Source organism: Lampris incognitus, chromosome 15 (assembly GCF_029633865.1).
Source record: "Lampris incognitus isolate fLamInc1 chromosome 15, fLamInc1.hap2, whole genome shotgun sequence".
Lineage (NCBI taxonomy): Eukaryota > Metazoa > Chordata > Actinopteri > Lampriformes > Lampridae > Lampris > Lampris incognitus.
In genome coordinates, this window is record NC_079225.1 from 18,277,351 (window position 1) to 18,298,320 (window position 20,970).

Here is a 20,970-nt window from a genome sequence, read left to right on the forward strand (position 1 = left end):
ATGTTTGTCCTTGTGCAGACCTCGCTCTGACAATTAATGTTGGCTGTTAGTCATACTCTCATTGACGAGGGTTATCCAACATTATGGAGCAGTGGTTGCGAGAGAATCAGCAAAAACAAGTTTGCCATCACCGGGTCAAATCTCCACTCAGACTAGGGATATGTGGGCGTTGGGAAGTAAGCAAAGCCCTCCCGTCCCTCAAATAACACTGAAAAAGGTACTATATACTCTCTCCACTGCCCTTATTTAGCTACTCAGTAGTCTGCAGTACAAGACTACTGCAGCACGTCTCCAGTGTGGCTGAGTCCTTTGCATCAATCTGCCCCAAGTTGCAGCTCTAGTTGGGAACATGTATTTATGCAGCCTTATCTGCTTTTTATGAAGTTTAATCAATGATAAAGCCAATATACTTTCCTAATGCTGGCCAAATATATCTGTCTTCCATCCATTATCCAAACCGCTTATCCTGCTCTCAGGGTCGTAGGGAGGCTGGAGCCTCCTCCCTGCAGTCATTGGGCAGCAGACAGGCGACACCCTGGACAGGCTGCCAGACCATCACAGGGCCAACACGCACACACATTCACATCAAGGGACAATTTAGTACGGCTAATTCACCTGACCTACATGTCTTTGGACTGTGGGAGGAAACCGGAGCACCCGGAGGAAACCCACACAGACACAGGGAGAACATGCAAACTCCACACAGAAGACGACCCGAGACGACCCCCAAGGTTGGACCACCCCGGGGTTCGAACCAAGGACCTTCTTGCTGTGAAGCGACCGCGCTAATCACTGCGCCACCCTGTCTGTCTTATGCTCATGAAACACAACATATCCCCATCTGGCCCCATCTGGTTCTCTTCTGTAAAGGTCATGACACACAAGAAAGTTCTTTTAAGATGGATATAGCAAATCACTGGGAATTTGAAAACAGTACAAATTCAATGGCTAAAGAATGAGACACCCATTAAAGAAAATTGTGTAATTTAGATGCTGCCAAAATTACCCGTCAGTGTTGCCCAAAATCAGTTGTTCATGTATCATGACACTAACGGATTAGAAAATAAGAGAGTGCGCAGAAGGAAAAGTGAAGACAAATCAAATAATGCTCATCAGGATAGTCATTTAGCAAAACCCCACACTATAACAGACTGAAAAAACAGAAATAGAGTAAGAGAGAGAGAGAGAGTGTGTGAGAGAGAGAGAGAGAGAGAGAGAGAGAGAGAGAGAGAGAGAGAGAGAGAGAGAGTCTGTGGTAATCAGCGAGGCCAGAGACCCACATCTAACCACAGGGTCTAAATTAAGTCTAAACCGATAACAGACTACATAAATGCACCCTGAATTAAACCACACACACACACACACACACACACACACACACACACACACACACACACACACACACACACACATTTCCAATTAAAATATCACAATCATTTCCTCCGTTTCTCACACACACAAACACACACACACACACACACACACTTACACACACACCTAATATGTATTCAACAAACAATCTGTGTGTTTGTGCAGGGCTCATGATTAAAAGCAAAGCTTGCCATCTAAGTCAACTTCCTGATGTCTTTGAGACATGGGACATGGAAATACCAACATACTGGAGCAGGCATGGCGAGTCATCTTTCGCCAGGGGGTTTACAAGGAGACTCCGGCTCCAAGACTCGCTCTAAAGCAAACATAGCCAAAAGTGGACTAGTAAGCTGTTCTGACGAAAACTGTTAGTCGGATTGTGTGTGTGTGTGTGTGTGTGTGTGTGTGTGTGTCTGTGCCACATCTCCTCCTCCTCTTCCTCCACCTCATTATCTCCCATTATATCACCTTATGTTGACGACAGGGTCCAAATCTGCTACGCCTTCCTCTGTGGCTAGGATGCGACGAGAGCCCCCCCCCGATGGCAGAATGACTAGGCAGGATTTTTATCCCACTCCCTCCAGCCTCTCCTTCCCCTCCATACACTCCAGCCTACAGACTGACTCATTGCTCTCTGGCTGGAGCCCAGTATGTCTCAACTCCTCCTTCTAACCCCTTTCCCTCCTCTACCAAAGCACCAATAATGCGACGAGAGTGAATGCTGCCGGCGGGCTTTCTGCAGCGCTGCTTTCCGCCATCAACCCCCAGTTCTAACCAGTGATGGGGGGTGGGGAAGTCTGTTTGCAATGCTGGAATGTAGCCCACATTCACCATGTTCAGTCACCTACAGATAGATGCTGGAACGCAGGACTAATTAGAAAGCAAAACAGGAAATAAGCTCATGACGCTGACCTCAACCTCTGCAGGCATGTTCCCATCTCCAAAACACATATCTTCTTAAGGTTGCCACTGAACAAACTGTGAGCCTTTATTAATACTGGCCTGACGCGATGTTAGCCATGTTAACTATTACGTGTAACGGGGACTCCTCCGATAACGGACATTTGGACCGTCTGACCTAAATGACAAACTTTATAATGCTGACAGAGATATTAGCAAGAAAAAAAAATACCAGTAAGAGAGTTGTATACATATCTGCTACATGGCTATTCAGTGCAAGTGCTGTTGTCTGAGTACTGGTAATATTACACCACGGTTCATTTTGTCCGACATTACATCACTGCAGAAATTGGAGCTCATTATAATCAAAATAAGCCCACAACTGTATAATGCAACTTCAGTGCAGAATCCAAAAAAAAAGTCATGTGAATATAAACATAAGATATAAATATGGCTGCATAATTGCCGATGTCATTGAACATTCTGACTGAACATTTTTTTTCCAATGTTTTTCCTGATGCCATCTCTTTGCAGTCCTCTGATGTGTGAAATGTGGCACCTACCCAAACCATCTGCAGCAGCTGCAAAAACTTTTCCACATGATTTTAAAATCATAATTGGAATCAAGTAATCCTCTCATAAAATGCTCCCGGGGACTTTTTGCTGTCGTTTGTTTATCTGTCTGGGATTGCTTCAAGTTGGGTTGTCACCAGCTGTTTTGTTACATCCTCTTTTTTTTTCTATCATGGTGCTGTTGTCACAGCCTCTCATTAGATAGCCTTTTTTTTCCGCTGTCCCCAGAAACATGACAATTTAAAGCCAAGCTCTATGAAAGGGGGGGCAAATCAGGTGGAGGGTGGAGAGGTGAGGTGAAGGAAGAAGAGTGTAGGATGGCGAGCGGTGATTTTTATAGCAGTTCGAGATCTGTCTGATTCAATCCTGCGACGTGTCTGTACCATGAAACACACCACTTAGTCTGATCCTCGGCTTTCCCGCAGTAACCTCTCCTTTCCTCCCACAACAGCACTCTGAACCACGAGTCTCTAAAGAACCCGATGGCATTTAACCCCCGCCATATTGTTCGTATCCCACCGATCGACCGCAAACAGAAAACATCCACCAATTAAAAAGACCACCTTTGGGTACCGGGCTTGCATCTCACTAAACTAGAAAAGGGATCATTTGAAAGCTGTTTTTCAGGCGCTTGAGCCAGATTGAGCTCTTTCTGAGAGCTGATCAGGGAGCGGGGCATTTCTGGCTCCTGTTTGGTGCAGTGAAAAATACAGAGGGTCCTATTAGCTGTGGAGTCTGGTCTTCAGGGATGTTGCTTTGGGTTGGCACAAGCAAACGGTGCTGCAGTCGCACAGCAGAACTGCAAACAGAAACAGCAGCTTGCAGTGACGGCTACAAAGCCACGGCATCTGGTGTGGCATAATTGGAAGACACGACTCCATTATGAGAACAAAAAAGCCGCAACTCTCGATTAACATTAAAAGCTTAACCGACACATATGTCTGTGATGGATACAGTGTGGACCAGGGAAGAGGTGAAAGCAGGCTAATACTGGTTCAGTACATCTACAAAGTATCCGTGTAATCTGTCATCAATGTTACAATTTATTGTAAACCGAGTTCCTTTTTTGATACTTTCTATCACTGGTGTAGTTAAAGGACTTTTTTTTTTTTACAACCTGTGTCTTATTTTCTGCTATTGTGCATATCAGTTACGGTGTCATTTTACTGACCAAAACCAAACAAAGCTAGTCAGTGAAATATCATAATAAGGTTATAAAAAAATTTTTAAAAAACATTTCCTTTAAGACAACAGCTTATCCACGATTATCCAAAACATGAATGCATTTGAAGTTGTTTATTTTATTCATTTATGGATTTTTTTTCCTCCCCAATTGTACCCGGCCAATTATGCCACTCTTCCGAGCCGTCCCGGTCGCTGCTCCACCCCCTCTGCTGATCCGGGGAGGGCTGCAGACTACCACACGCCTCCTCCGATACATGTGGAGTCGCTAGCCGCTTCTTTTCACCTGACAGTGAGGAGTTTCGCCAGGGGGTGTAGCACGTGGGAAGATCACGCTATTCTCCCCCAGTTCCCCCTCCCCCCAAACAGGCGCCCCGACCGACCAGAAGAGGTGCTACTGCAGCCACCAGGACACATACCCACATCCGGCTTCCCACCCGCAGACACGGCCAATTGTGTCTGTAGGGACGCCCAACCAAACCGGAGGTAACACGGGGATTCGAACCGGTGATCCCCGTGTTGGTAGGCAACGGAGTAGACCGCCAAACTACCCGGATGCCCCCATGTTATGTTTTGTTTTGTTTTTTTAACAACCTGGGTCTTATTTTCGTAGTTTCTGCCATTGTGCGTATCAGCCATGGTAACATTTTACTGACCAAAACCAAACAATGCCGGTCAGTGAAATATAACCCAGGTTATAAAAAAAAACCCAGAATTTTCCTTTAGGACAACAGCTTATCCAGGATTATCCAACTCATGAATGCATTTGCAGTTGTTTATTGTAATGGCTATTGTGTGATGTGAATTTTCCAGGAAAAATGAAATGATACAAAACATTTTACATCTTCATTTTAGCAGCCAAAGGCGGAAAGGAAGGCAAATAGCAGTGAACTTGAAAAGGAAGTGAAATTGTTGCGGCTAACAAGCAGATATGATAGAACAAGATTGCAGAACACCTTTACTAACAGATACTAGAACAATGGTTCAAACTCAAGTTCACCCTTGTTTTTTGTCAGGCTGTGCTGGTGAATGTGCTGACCTAACAGCGCTGGCAAGTCTTGCTTCATTTTAAATGCAGTGCTGGGATTTGGAGTGGTCAAAGACCACCGCAAAATATCACGTATCACTTGACGTGTCAGTAAGTCAAGAGAAAACTACAGTCTTTATGATTCTAACTTGAGGGGGCTTTCCGTTTTCGCTGCTGGAAAAAAAAGGTGTAACTTGCATGGGAAGTGCTGGTATTTGCATATAGCGCAGTGATAAGCATTATACAACACAGTCAAAACTCTCAGATGAATTCAGCAGGCCAGACATGAACAGCCATGACATCTTGTGCCTTGATCAAGTGGCGATGTCGCTTGGCCTGTGATGCCAAAGCATTTGCCCCCATTTCTCTCATTTTATTGATGTGTCTGGATAAGGCCTGAACCCCAACACACCTCCTCCAAGAACATCAATGTGCATCAGGGGGGCTATGAGGACTGGGACGTGTCCTCCTACATCAAACTCAAACACACACTCTCTCTCTCTCACTCTAGTTTCCTCCTTCTCCTTTCACTTCCTCCTTATTTTTCTCTTTTCCTCTCTCATTTCTCCTTCTTTCCCATTCTCAAATTCTCCACTCTTCCTCCCTCATGTCCCTCTGCCTTTTCTCCTCCTTCTCTACTTCCAATGATGTCTTGAGTGACTTTGTGGCATCTCCGACTCCACTCCCCCGCTGCTATGACTCGGGGAGATTGTGTTGTGGATGGTGGCGTGCGCTAAATGTCACAGGCGGTCAAGCACCTCTGCGAGAACACTTCCCGCCCTAAAAGGCGCTGCTGGCCACCTGTCGGTCACATCAACGCTGCCTCAGATCATTGGCTCTGACGGTTAACCCATTCCCACTTTTTGCAGTGACAGATCACCAGCCAACGATATGATTGGCCACGATGGGTAATCCCTGCGTCCATGATTGGAGGAGACAGTCAATGCCACCTTCCTTGAGGTGGGGTGATTCTGCATGCCCCAGTCGTCTTGTACATGGGAAACCCGCAAACTTCTCTCTTGCCCATAACATAAAGCCATTTTATTCTATTGACACTTATACTAAAAAGAAAACATTACTTATGGTGATTTCAATGAGTGAGGAGCATATACCAGCCTACACAGCACTGTCTCCATACCTCAAGATTTCAGCTGTATGATTTAATACACTTTATTTTTGAAGGAAAAGTGAATTTCGTCCTCCATAATAATCCTTCTCTGAATCAAAATCTGGGAAGTTTTAATTTCACACACCATCTCTTCTGGGTCTGTGTGTGTGCCCGTGTGCCTTTATGTCACAGCCTGCTGGTGTGTGACATTCAGGTGTTTGGGTAGGGTCACACCTGTGCCCTAGTGATGGTGAGGCGTCATTGGGGCAACTGACCTAAATAATGAGTTTTTGGCAAGAGACCAAGAGAGACAGGAAAGCAGAGCGAAGAGGGAGTGTAAATAGATGGGGGGGGGGGGGAGTACCCAGGGCAACTGTGCAAACTCTGTTGCCCAACAGAATCTTGCAGGCATGCACACGCCTTTGCACATATTTGCTGAACAATGCCTTTTGTTTGTGTAAAGCATGACAGTGAAAATTAAACAGTTCAACCAGGCAATAATCTGCGGAGCTCATGTTACACCATTACCAGTGTAAGAATGCAACTGACAAGAGACAGGAATAGAGGAAGTGGTGCACAGAGAGAGAAGAAGAGACATAGAGATATGGAGAAGAGGACATAGTGGTCGAGAAATGAGGACATGGAGCTAGCCAACAGTTTACCTGCACGGGTATTTATCTTCCACTCTGCTCTTACCTCTCTCTGTTGAATTTGAGTGAGTGGAGAATGGCTGGTCTCTTCTGCCTCAGGTTCCACAGGTGGACACTGTCATCTGCCAGAGCACTAACCAGCGCCCCCTGGCATACAAGAAGACAGATTACAATTAATGCATTATAGAGAAAAGTACCTGCTTTCATGTCTTGTATAGTGTACGAGGCATCAAATATCCATAGGCCGCAAATCTTTTCTATGAACACGGTATATGCAAGCTTTACTTGTCTTGATTCTCAAGCAAATGCAGCTGATTTTAGAGCAGGGAGCTAATTCCACAGTCACTGATGATTCATGGGTTGTATATATGTTTATATGTGTGCGTGTGTGTGTGTGTAGGAGGCAGAAAAATCCCATTACCCTAAGGGTTTGTTGAAGCTGCTGAGTCACAGTTGTATGCATAAATACAAGCATGTGTGCACGCATGCTCACACGCACGCACGCACACACACGCACACACACACACAGACTTAAGCAAGACTGTATTCAGCATATACTATGTAGCAAATCACTTCAGTGACAGTTATAGATTGAATTCTGCACTGGTATCGATAACATCCTCTGAATCAGATTTTACCAGTTGTCTATTTTCCCAAAGACACTCATGGTAAGCCAGCAATATTTGTTGATAATGTCAGTAATGGATGGTCTTCCCAATTTGAAATCTCTACAGTCAGTCTCAATTTATACTTGGGGAGACTATGCTATATGACTAAGCCCATTCACAGCAGTGTAGAGAAGAGAAAGAAAGAGAGAGAGAGAGAGAGAGAGAGAGAGTGTGTGTGTGTGTGTGTGTGAGCACATGAAAATATATACACCGATTAGCCAAAACATTAAAACCACCTGCCTAATATTGTGTAAGTCCCCCTTGTGCCACCAAAACAGTTCTGCACCATCGAGGTATGGACTCCACAAGACCTCTGCAGGTGTCCTCTGGTATCTGGCACCAAGAGGTTAGCAGCAGATACTTTAAGTCCAGTAAATTCCAAGATGGGGCAATCATGGATCGGACTTGTTTTTCCAGCACATCCCACGGATGCTCAATCGGATTGAAAATGGGAATTTGGAGGCCAAGACAACACCTTGAACTTTCTGTCATGTTCCTCAAACCATTCCTGAAGAATTTTTGCAGTGTGGCAGGAAGCATTATCATTCTGTAAGAGGCCACTGCAATCAGGGAATACCATTGCCATGAAGGGGTTACCTGGTCTGCAAAAATGTTTAAGGTAGGTGGCACGTGTCAAAGTAACATCCACATGAATGCCAGGATCCCAAGGTTTCCCAGCAGAACATTGCCCAGAGCATCACACTACCTCTGCCGGCTTGCCTCCTTCCTATAGTGCATCCTGGTGCCATCTCTTCCCCGGATAGATGATGCACACACACACCCAGCTGTCCACATAATGCAAAAGAAAATGTGATACATAGACCAGGCCACCTTTTTCCACTGCTCCATGGTCCAGTTCTGATGTTCAAATGCCCATTGAAGGCGCTTCCAGTGGTGGACAGAGGTCATCATGGGCACTCTGACCGGTCTGCAGCTACACAGCCCCATACGCAACAAGCTGCGATGCACTGTGTTCTGACACCTGTCTTATCATAACTTTTCCAGCAATTTGAGCTACAGTAGCTCTTCTGCCAGACATGCTAGTCTTCGCTCCCCAAGGGCATCAGTGAGCCTTGGACGCCCATGACCCTGTCGCCAGTTCACCAATTGTCCTTCTGTGGACCACTTTTGGTAGGTACTGACCACTGCATACTGGGAACACCCCACAAGACCTGCTGTTTTTGAGATCCTCTGACCCAGTCGTGTAGCCATCACAATTTGGCCCTTGTCAGAGTTGCTCAGATCCTTACGCTTGCCCATTTTTCCTGCTTCCAACACATCAGCTTCAAGAACTGACTGTTCACTTGCTGCCTAACATATCCCACCCCTTGACAGGTGCCACGGTAACGAAATAATCCCTGTTATTCCCTTACCTGTCAGTGGTTTTAATGTTTTGGATGATTGGTGTATACGAATATGCATCGATACGTGTCAGAGTAGAGAAGAAAACATTCAAATCTACCATCGTCTGTATAAGAGGGTTATAGAATGTGACTTCAGGATGTATATATTCACTGGCAGTATGTTTTCCACATACTGCCCTTCACAGGAAAAAAGCAGTAACTACTATATGTGCGTTATAAATGCTAAAAAGATCAAAGCAACGGTATGTAATGCTTTTTAAATTATATAAAATCAGTGTTGGTACCCAAAAATACTATGAAGGGGCAGGTGATCAATTTCAAATTGATCCCCATTTTCTCAGTTTCACTCCTCTAAATGCAACTACTGGTTGGCTTTGGGAGAGACAGTAAACACCTTAGGGGAGCATTAAAGCAATGTGCTGTCTCTGCACTTTCTGACATCTTTTGTGTCGGGTGTTGCCACCATGACCTACCTCATTGATGAGGAACTGTAGCTGGATGACGGCCGATCCACTCTCATGCTGACAGTAACACTCCACACCCGGACGACCAAACCTGATAGGCTTGCTGTCAAGGAAAGTACCATTGTAGGAACGTACTACTGGAGCAAGAGAGGCGTACAAATAAGTAATTATTTGGCAGTTACCAACCTAAATTACATGGTTGTGTGTGTGTGTGTGTGTGTTTAACAACCCCAGCAAAAGAGCCTTAGGGTCTGAAGGTCAATTACTCCCCAGTACACCTGACAAAAAGGTCACAACATAATTTCCCTGTTGGGCAGGAAACTGGACTATCCGTGGTGACCTTTCCATGGTCCACCAACAGAGCTTGAATGTATTCATCACTTAATACTAACCGAGGTCTTCATTTTGCACGCCTGAACCCCTCTCACTAGCTACAGGCTGAAAAGTATACTCCTTTCTTGAATGTAAGAAACATGAGTAATTATTCATCACCACTTGACATGGTCACATGTGCTTATACTTCAATATGCCACCAGGCCCAACGGTGGCCTTTCCTCTAGGGAGCCCACGTGTACCTACAGCGTAGGTAATGAAAATTGACAGTGTAAACAGGACAATTGAATTTACATAGTTTTTCATGAATGCAGGTTTATCAACTCATCAAAAGCAATGCAAAATGCAGAAGAAGAGGATGATGCACCACCACTACCAACCCCCCAGAAAAACAGCAATGACTATCATGATATTCAGGTTCATTTGAAAACACAAGCCATTAGCTGTCTCGGTGACTTCAGGAATGATCTAACAGTGTGGTATTGGACATAGCTGGGACAGAAGAAAAATCAAATGGGTTTAACATGAATAAATATATTAAGTCTCACTGGAACATTGACAAGATTGCAGAGAAGGGAAAAAAAACTAACCAGAGACTGTGTGCTCAGTGAACGAACAAGTATGAAAAAGAGAGATTCAGCGATTCAAAAACATGGGAGAGGAATCAGCAGAGATGAGATGGATGTTATCAGAGCCGATGAGGAAAAAATGAGAGCAGGGAGTGTGTGGGGGAGTCGGGTGGGGAGGGGGGTGCAGCTAGATAGAGACGAACCACTGCGATAAAAGATAAAGAATATGGGCAGAGAAGGACGGGAGGATGGGTGCTGGAAAAAATGGAGAGAAAAAAAGAGAAACAGAGGGAAGGGCTGTGAATAATAAGCTTCCTCTCCTGGGGAGAGTGAATGATTATAACTATTCATCCTACACATGATCCTTTAGGTTGGTGTGGGGAATTTGGGTTGGGGGGAGGGGGGTCATGAGGGGACACAAAGGGGTGCAACACCCTGGGGATGTTATTTTTGCTCACCATTATTTGTGTACATGCGTGCATGTGTGGGAGTGTCTACACCAAAAACAATCTAACAAAATGATGCGTTCAAATCACAGTCAGAGTCACAACAGCAATATATGAAATGATGCTGAATGATCTGGTGACTCAGGAGCTTTGCCTTCAGTAGAAAGCCAATATTCACCCACTGATAGACAGAGAGGAGAGAAGTGATGGAGAAAGAGAGAGAGAGAAGCAGAAAGATAGAGACATGGGTGAAGAGAGAGCAGCAGACAGAGAGATAGAAGTAATGGTAGCGGCCCCCTGTGGGGAGTTAGGCATGACGGTTTGGTCCCAGGAACAGTAACTGGATGCGACTTAATTGAAAACTCTTTGCGAGAATTGCCTGGCAACAAAATCTTCTGGCATCTTACAAAAAAGAGAGGAAAGGATTTAAGGTTGTGCTTTTTATACTGCTCCCTTTGCCTTTGCTCAAAATAGGCGGCCATCCCAAAAGCACATTATCATAAAGCACGCACACACATTGACACAGGCATTGTCACAAGGAGGGAAAAAATGCTTTCAAAACGAACTCAAAGCAGCGCACACTGACTTTTGCCTACTTTCTTTAAGAGAGTATTGTCACAGCAATTATCCTACAAATGCAGCTGGCCTTGTTGTGTTACGCAAGACATTCAACCCAATGGAAAAACACAAGGTTGAATAAATCAAGAGGCAAAGGAGTCCCTTTGCTGTGTATTCCTCTTATTACATACACTGAAAATACACTTGAAGAAAACAGTTCCACCCCCCCCCCCACACCAGTTGTTCTTGGCCAATTACCCAACACTCCTGAGCCGTCCCGGTCGCTGCTCCACCCCGCTCTGCCAAACCGGGGAGGGCTGCAGACTACCACATGCCTCCTTGATACATGTGGAGTCGCCAGCCGCTTCTTTTCAACTGACAGTGAGGAGTTTCACCAGGGGGACGTAGCACGTGAGAGGATCACGCTATCCCCCCCCCCCCGAACAGGCGCCCTGACCAACCAGAGATGCCAGTGCAGCAACCAGGACACATACCCACATCCGGCTTCCCACCCGCAGACACGGCCAATTGTGTCTGTAGGGATGCCCGACCAAGCCAGAGGTAACACGAGGTTTTGAACTGGCGATCCCCGTGTTGGTAGGCAAAGGAGGATCGCTATGCTACCTAGATGCCTAGAGTTACACCTTTAAAAAAAAAATTTTTTCTCCATTTGGATTATCTCTTGAAATCCAGTCTTTGTCCCTCTATCTAAAGACGTGTGGCGATTCCTCATTGTCGAGTCGAAATAAATTTCCCAAAAAACAAAAGTTCCTCAGCATCTCAGCTGCCACTGCTGCAGTCTTTTACAGTATTTTGACAAACGTGACCCAGCGTTGCTGAAAAGGGCACTGACCCCACCTGCAGGGTATACACTCAAACGGGAAATGTGTCACAATTGCCGATGAGCACGTCCCTCAATTTGTTTCAGACCCATGGAGGACTCTGCCCTCCCATCACGCAGCTAACCGCCCATGCCACGTAACAATGGACAGATTGACCACAGGCGAAGTCGGCAGCAAGACGGGGAACGAGGCAGAGGGAGGGGACAGAAAAGAGAGGAGTCGAAAAGTGGGTCATCTTCACGTCCTGTCAAGTCCGATGAAACTTCCTCGAGCTACTTCAGAACTCAAATTCGACTGATATGCTTTTTTCCCCCTTCCTTTTTATATATCGCTTCTCATAAATTTCTTTTGCTCCAGCCACAGGCAACTTTCATGACAAACAAAGGTGATTCACTGGGCATCATACAAAGTGAAGTTGTCAGAATGGAATTTGTTTTGGTAAATTAGGAGATGTGATTTTGTGTGTGTGTGTTTGTGTGTGTGTGTGTGTGTGTGTGTGTGTGTTTGTGTGTGTGTGTGTTGAGGGGTAGGGAACCATGCTTTCCAAGAATGGCATGAGCTCCAATGTATTTGAATAGGGGCAGGAATGTATTTCACTTGACAGCAAGGCTGGCCCATTGCTTGTCTGCTGGCCTGATGCACGCTCTGCTGCTGTGTTTGTACGTGTGTCTGCATCCATGTGCGTGTGCATCTGTGTGTGCATAATGGATGGCAAGACTGCAAGGAGGAGAGGGAGGGACGAGGAAAGCAGAAGCAAGACAGGACTGAGAGTAAACAGAGAGGATGAGTAGATGACAGGAGATGGTAGCGGAAAGGTCCAGAAACTAACAGAGCAGGACAGATGGAGGAAAGGAAAGGAGAGGCTCAAATGAGCTTAAGCAAGAGCCAGAGGAATGGAACGATTGATGAAAAAAAGAGGATGAGAAGGAGAAACAGTGAGATGGAGTCCACCAGAGATTTCATACAGAAGAGAGAAAGAGACATCCTTAAAGGGAGTAAGAGAGAGAACGAGACATGAACAGAAAAGGAATAGGAGGAGGAGGAGAGGAAAAAGGCAGATGCGGTGAAAGAAAGCACCAGAAAGCGCAAGCCTGCGAGCAAGCGAGTTGCATGACGTCCGGCTGCGAGTGACGTCAAACCCACCCAGTCATACATCAGCCTGCAAGGGAGGGGGGCAGATGCCGGGGCGCAGCCGGCTCGCCACCCTACAGCCGGAGACAGGGAGAGGGAGGGAGAGAGCTGAGAAGACAGGAGCAAACGGAGGGAGAGAATCCAAGACAGGGATGGGAGAGAAAGCCAGTTGTGCACAGCAAAAGTGTGCAAGAGATACAGAAGGAAAGAGAGGTGGATAGAGAAAAAGAGAAACAGGGGCAGAAATAAGGAGACGAATGAACCAGAAATTGCAATTAAGCCAAATGGGGAAGAGATTAAAAAAGGGGAATAATAATGAAGCAAATGATGAAATGACTTCAGAAAAGAGAGGACACAAGTGCTGTATATATCAGGTGGTGTCTGCCTGCGATGGGGCTTTTACATGGATAACCTAATAGGGCTGGGAAGCAGCAGGTACCTTTCAATATGGTAATAAAATCATAAGTTTGTGCCATTTCAACTCATATTGCAATTTTTCAAATATCACCATATTATACACATTGCCATTTGATATTACGATTTTTTAATCTACAGTAAAATATGAAAACTGCAATAATCCAAAGAAAATGTACAACAAAAGACATTTATATTAAAGCCCCACTTGCAGCAAAAACTTAGTACATGAATATGCTTCTCAGAGCAAACATTCAAACAATTCATATTCAAACACTCAGCGATAGGAAATGCTGAGATATGGAAATTGTCAAGGCTCATTGTTGCGATTTTGCATTAAATCTATTTATTTCGGGGATGTCCAGGAAGCATAGTGGTCTATTCCGTTGCCTACCAACACAGGAATCGCCGGTTCGAATCCCCGCGTTACCTCCGGCTTGGTCGGGTGTCCCTAGAGACACAATTGGGCGTGTCTGCAGGTGGGAAGCTGGATGTGGGTGTGTCGTGGTCGCTGCACTAGCCCCTCCTCTGGTCGGCCGGGGCGCCTGTTTGGGGGGGGGACTGGGGGGAATAGCGGGATCCTCCCACGAGCTACGCCCCCCTGGTGAAACTCCTCACTGTCAGGTGAAAAGAAGCAGTCTGCAGCCCTCCCCGGATCAGCAGAATTTGTGCAGCCATCTTCCCACACTGGAAGTGAATCCTCTTGTTTGCTTCTCTTGTTTCTGTTTGCTTGTAATGTTGGCTAATCTAATCTTTTTGGGTGAATTCAAGTATATCATTGTAAGTTGTTTGTAAATTAAAGTTATGTTAATTGCCCAAAATGGAAAGGTGAAAAAAGGAGGAACCAATAATTCCTCCTCAACTAAATAGGCATGTTGGCCTTCTGCACACCGAGAAGCTGCCACCCAATTCTTACAAATTTAACATACAATTTTGCATGCTCAAACAGAAAGTTTTTGAAGGATTTGCATCATCCCAAACATGCCTTAAAAATGCATATTAGAGGGGGTGTCTGGGTAGCGCAGCAGTTTCTGCCATTGCCTACCAACACAGGGATCCCAGTTCAAATCCCCATGTTACCTCCGGCTTGGTTGGGCGTCCCTACAGACACAATTGGCCGTGTCTGCGGGTGGGAAGCCGGATGTGGGTATGTGTCCTTGTCGCTGCACTAGCGCCTCCTCTGGTCAGTTGGGGCACCTGTTTGGGGGGGGGACTGGGGGGAATAGCATGATCCTCCCACGTGCTACATCCCCCTGGCAAAACTGCTCACTGTCAGGTGAAAAGAAGCGGCTGGCGACCCCACATATATTGGAGGAGACACGTGGTAGTCTGCAGCCCTCCCCGGATCGGTAGAGGGGGTGGAACAGCAACTGGGAAGGCTCAGAAGAGTGGGGTAATTGGCTGGATACAAGTGAGGAGAAAAAGGGGGTTAAAATCCCCCCCCCCCAAAAAAAGCAAATAGACCCGTTGAGAAACATGTCAGGGGAAGGCACTGCTTCACACCAACACTGGGCTACAGGGTGGTGGACTAGTAGTATACTCCCCCGGGCTCCTTCTTGAAGGCTGACGTCCTCTCCATGTCTGAGATGAACGTCACATCTCAACAGTGCACTGCACAAGTCTCTCAAAGTTAAAAGGTGTCTCACCTTGAGCAAAGCTATATTGCGCTTCTATTAAACGTGTTACAATTGTTGCATAGCAACAAAACGAACAGACTCGCATCCCTGCAAGCAGCTGTTTAATACCGCCGTCCAAAAAAGACAGGGGTCCCTTTAGACACATGCCATCATCTTCTGAGGTTTGCAAATCTATGCAAAGTGCCTTTAAGTGTTTCCATGACTTATTTATGTCATTTGGGAGATTTCTTTCCCCACACCCCCAGCGAAGAATTCACATAGCACTGAATTTGCTATGGGGAGAGAGGAGGCTGCAAAGCCATGCGACACACATTCCCTCATGAATATAATGGTTACACACAAACACACACATACTGAAATGAAATCTTATGCAAGCAAATGTATGAACACTCACACACACACATATATATATATATATATACAACCTCATCTCCCTCCCCTCAGACAATCTGCAATCCAACACACACACACACACACACACACACACACACACACACACACACACACACACACACACACACACACACAATAAACCTGAAGTAGAAAAGCTAAACCCAGAGAGGAGCAAGCTGGTGATTCATTTGTCTCATGTGGTCCTGTATAAATAATCTCCTGTGACATACTTGATTTATTATGCGGGCAAACAATTAAGCTGCCGTGGGACCGCCAAGTATTCATCGCCGTCTCAGCCCCCAGACTTTTGCTCACCTTGATAAGCATTGCCAAACAGGTAGAGACAGAGAAAACACATGCTCGCACACAGACAGAAACAGACATAAGCTAGACAGCCGCTGTATCTATCATGCACTCTGTCCCCGAAATTCATCTCAGTGACATTCTTGACAATGGCCATTTGCTAAGGTGCATAGTTCAACAGTGCAGTAATTCCAATCGGTGGAAAAAAATGAGGCGTGCTCAAGCCTGGCCCTGAGAGGGGAAGGTTGTGTGTGTGCGCAAGCGTGCGTGCCTGTGCGTGTGTGCCTGCTTGTGTGCGTGTGTGTGGTGATCTGAACTGCAATGGAGTTGATATGACTGTTCAGGGATGGTTGTTCTAACAGCGTCTATGGGTTACACGGTCCAAATGAAATGAGATTCCCAATGCCGACATACTGTACCGTTGTCTGCACACAGCATGTTCTTAATAACACAGGGTATGGTACCCTTAAACAAGATATACAATAAGGAAATGTTGGTTAAATCGCAACTACTTGGCGTTTTGAACGCCCTTAATTAAAATTTGGCACAGTGAAAATGTCTTGAGACTTGACCACAACTGAATACAAAACTGAATTAAAACGCTTACAAACTCTTAAAAATATCCTTCATTAGCATCCTAAACAAACAGGGATGGTCACCACACTTTGACACTGAATATTAACCTACTTATCGTTTACTCCTTTTTATTATTATTATTTTTATCTGCCAATTTATTTTTGTCTGCTTTAAACTCAGTTTGTTTGCGGTTATTTGTCTTTTATGAATGTGTGAGATGTCTTTATAAGTCCATGTGATGCAGGCCTACAAGCCATGTCAAAGAAGAACTTCCGTCACACTGTGATGGACAATAAAGCTTCTGAATCCGAATCCAAAATTTGTCCATAAAAAGAGAACAGCCTCATACTGATATCTTCCTTTCGGGATCTCTTTTGTTGTCTACATCACTGATGAGTCAAACGTTCCAGAAGAGCAGTTGGGACCGGGACCAGACCATACATGAGAGGTGTGAAGTACCACTTGGTTGGGGTCTTGGCCAGCGCTGGAGAGACAGACATGCCGGTGGTAGTAAATAGTCTAACCCCCCCACCCCCGTTGCAGTGGTAATCTGGGCTACCGGCTCCTGGAGCGCAGCCACACCTGCCCAGTAGTAGTCTTAATAACCCCTGCAGTTGTCTAATTTTAGCACAACTATTCAGCAATCAGCAGCTCTGCAGCCACTCTGGGGCAAATAAACAACCCGATAAGAGATTGTTGGGAGGAAGTGAGAGGGTGAGAGTGAGAGGAAAGGAACAACTGAGGAGAAAGAGGAAGGTTTGGAGGGACGGGGAATGGGTGAAGGAGGGAGGGATAGAGGGGCGGAGGGATGGTGGGGGGGGGGAAAGAGGCGACTCAGCAAAATTGCTTGCGAACAAACCTCTTCAGCAAAAGCATGCAGTGCATAGGAAAAGGATGAATGCATCTTGAGAAAAAAAAAAGGAAAGATGGAGAGGACTACTAAATTATGGGGGTGGGGGTGGGGGAAAGGGATACATGGCACCAACGCTCCATGTTTCAAATTTCAAGTTTTTTTTAATTTTATTTTGATATACTCGATTGATCCCCGTAGGGAAATTATGCTCTGCATTTAACCCATCCTAGCTATGTAGCTAGGAGCAGTAGGCAGCCGCCATGCAGCACCCGGGGACCGACTCCAGTACATCTTGCCATGCCTCGGTCAGGGGCAAAAAAATTACGAAAAAATTATTATCAGACCAGGCCACCTTCTTCCACTGCTTCATGGTCCAGTTCTGACGCTCACGTTCCCATTGTAGGTGCTTTCGGCGGTGGCCAGGGGTAATAATGGGCACTCTGACTGGTTTGTGGCTGCGCAGCCCCATATGCAGCAAGCTGCAATGTAGGTTCTGACACCGGTCTATCACAGCCAGCATTAACTTTTTCAGCAATTTGAGCTACAGTAGCTCTTCTGTGGGATCGCACCAGATGGTCCAGATGCCTCCCCATGTGCATAAATTAGTCTTGGACGCCCATGACCCTGTTGCTGGTTCACCAGTTGTCCTTCCTTGGACCACTTTTGGTAGGTACTGACCGCTGCATACCGGGAATACCACAAGACCAGCTGTTTTGGAGATGCTCTGACCCATTCGTCTAGCCATCACAACTTGGCCCTTGTCAAAGTCAATCATATACTTACCCTTGCCCATTATTCCTGCTTCCAACATATCAGCTTTAAGAACTGACTGTTCACTTGCAGCATAATATATCCTACCCCTTTACAGGTGCCATTGTAATGAGATAATCAATGTGATTCACTTACCTGTCAGTGGTTTTAATGTTTTGGTTGATCGGTGTATTTATCACTCTGACGCTGTAAAAATGACTAAGTTTGCTGATGACACAACACTGGTGGGACTGGGGTAGCAATAACAATCTGGAACTGAACATCAACACATCGAAAGAATTTGAGGTTGACTTCTGTAAAAATCAGGGAGCGTTACTACCACTGGCCATTAACAACCAAGTGGTAGAGAGAGTGGATCATTTCAAATTCCTTGAGACTACAATCTCCCCCTCCCTGAAATGGGAAGACAACTTCATCACCATCCAGAAGAAAGCTTATCAAAGACTACTCTTTCTAAGGCAGCTTAGGAAATTTGGAGTGTCAAGGGTTGCAATGTTACAGTTCTACAGAGCTATAATAGAGAGTATGCTCATTTTTTCAATAACTGAATGGTATGGCAATTCTACAGCCCATGAGAAAAACCTGTTGGTCAGAGTCATGCACACAGCTTCAAAAATATTTGACTGCGAACTTCCTATGATTTCTGAATTATGCTATATTCACATTCAGAGGGAAGGTTTTAAAATTTTGAGGGACTCCTCACACTCGGCCTACCTCCTATTCAATCATCTCCCTTTGGGTAAAAGACTCTGCGGTATTAAGACCAGAACATCTCACTTCCACAATAGCACTTACCCTGCAGCAATCCGCATCTGAAATGCTTCACTGATTGTACAGGTAGTCTCCTTAAGCACATGCACTTTAATTTTCTGTTTTAAGGGCATGGGACGTATGTTGTATTAACTGAATTATAATTTTAACAGTATGTTTTGTGGCCACTCCTTGTATGTATTGTGTGGTTATATGTATACTGTTGTTATCGTTGAGCACACCAAAACAAATTCCAAATCAACTGTCAAGTTGATATGGCCATAAATTATTGAATCTTGAATCTAATATTATGAAAGATACTGACCAAAGTGTGCAAACTCTGTCCTGTGTACAAAACTAAACTCACCGCATTAAGCAATATGCCACACAGCGCTATCATAAAGCTCATTATCATTAGCAACACCTCTAACATCTTCCACATTGGCAAATTGTAGGGTTATGAATAGAACTATTGATCCCTGAAGGAGAGGAACGAGGTACAACACATATTGTATGGGATATAACGCCCTATTGAGTCTGGCCGAAGACACTTCTATTCACTGGAAGGCACATGATGCGTGGTGACGCATGGGTCTCAGACGGTGGCCTGGACCCCCCTTTGGGCTATATAGCGTCACCAGCAGCATCCCTCAGTTTGTCACACCACTCTTCACCAAGCTCTCCCACCGAAGCGGGGTGAATGGGTGTTGTACCTCTTTTCCCTCCTTCAGGGAACAGTGGTTGTATTCCTAACCCTACGTTCCCTTTCAGTCGATTCACTTGGTACAACACAAATTGTATGGGATGTATATTCACACCCCACAGAGCAGGAACGAACCAACCCACTGGGTTCAAAGTAAAGTAGACCCACAGCAAAAAACAAAGAGTGAGCCACTGAAGGGATCACTACATCTAAATGATAAAACCGCACAAAAGTGTGGAGAAGCCCAGCTAGCTGCTGTGCAAATGTCCCGGGCATACAAGCCCTTAAACAAGGCCCAAGACGAAGTTATTTCTCTGGCAGAGTGTGTCCGCAATCACCCAGGTAATCTCAAGCCCTTGCTAATGTAAACCAGAGAAATGGTGTCAACTATCAAATGAGAAAGACACTATTTTGACAGAGCCTTGCCCTTAACTGGATTAGCAAAGGAGACAACCGGCTGATCACATTTACAAACAGGCTGAGTAAGGTTAACATACATGCATAAAGCACTCACAGGACAACGTATGCAACCTTCTGTGCTCCAGCACAGGAATGTCAGAACATCCACCATAGAACAATGAAATGGAATCAAACCCCATCCCTGGCACCATTGTTTAAATGCACACCACTTAAAAGCATACAGGCCCCTAACAGATGGTCTTGCACCCTGAATGGTAACTACAACATTAGAAGGTAGGCCCCTGGTCATTAAGTTTAACCTCTCAACAGGTAAGCATGCAGACACCACAGGTCTAGGTAGTGTTGCACTCTCTCTCCTCCTTACTGAGACAGAAGATCCTTGTAGGTTGAGAGACACTAAGGCTCCCCCGCTATGAGGCTGACTATCTCCGCATACCACACTTTCACTGGCCAACAGGGAGCCACCAGAATCATGGCTAAGCCCCCCTGGTGGAGCCTCTCCAGAGTGGGCAAAATCAACTCCACTGGTGGGAATGCATACAGCAGAGACTGAGGCCATGGATGAGCCAGAGAATCTATTCCCAGTGGTGAAGAACAGAGGGCAATTTGTGTTTTCTCTGGAGGTGAAAAGATCTATGTCGGCCCTTTTCAAACCAATCCCATATCTGCACTACCACCCTGGGGTGAAGTCTCTATTCTCTGACCAGAGGTCCACGCCTCGATTGAGGTGACCAGAAACATGTGCTGCTCTGATCGACAAAAGATGTATGCTGCTCCACACCAGCAGAGAGCGAGACAACTAAAGCAGGGAGTGAGAGCGAGTGCCCACTTGTCTGTTTATGTATGACACCACTGTTGTGTTTTCTGTTTCGATCAAAACATGGTGACCCACCAGAACAGACTGAAAGTGCTGTAGAGCTAGAAAAACAGCTAAAGCTTCCAAGTAATTTAAGTTGCGCTTGCT

The 20,970-nt window shown here is 45.5% G+C and overlaps 1 protein-coding gene across 4 annotated transcripts in view; it reads right to left on the reverse strand.

Moving 5' to 3' along the window:
- stxbp5a (syntaxin binding protein 5a (tomosyn)) overlaps window positions 1-20,970 on the reverse strand; it is a 134,661-nt gene that overhangs the window by 72,154 nt on the left and 41,537 nt on the right. For all 4 annotated transcript variants that reach the window (XM_056294696.1, XM_056294694.1, XM_056294695.1 and 1 more), the window contains exons 3-4: window positions 9,317-9,398; window positions 6,858-6,958 (exon numbers count right to left, since the gene is read on the reverse strand). In XM_056294696.1, the coding sequence (XP_056150671.1) occupies window positions 6,858-6,958; window positions 9,317-9,398 (183 nt within the window). The remainder of the gene's footprint in view (window positions 1-6,857; window positions 6,959-9,316; window positions 9,399-20,970) is intronic.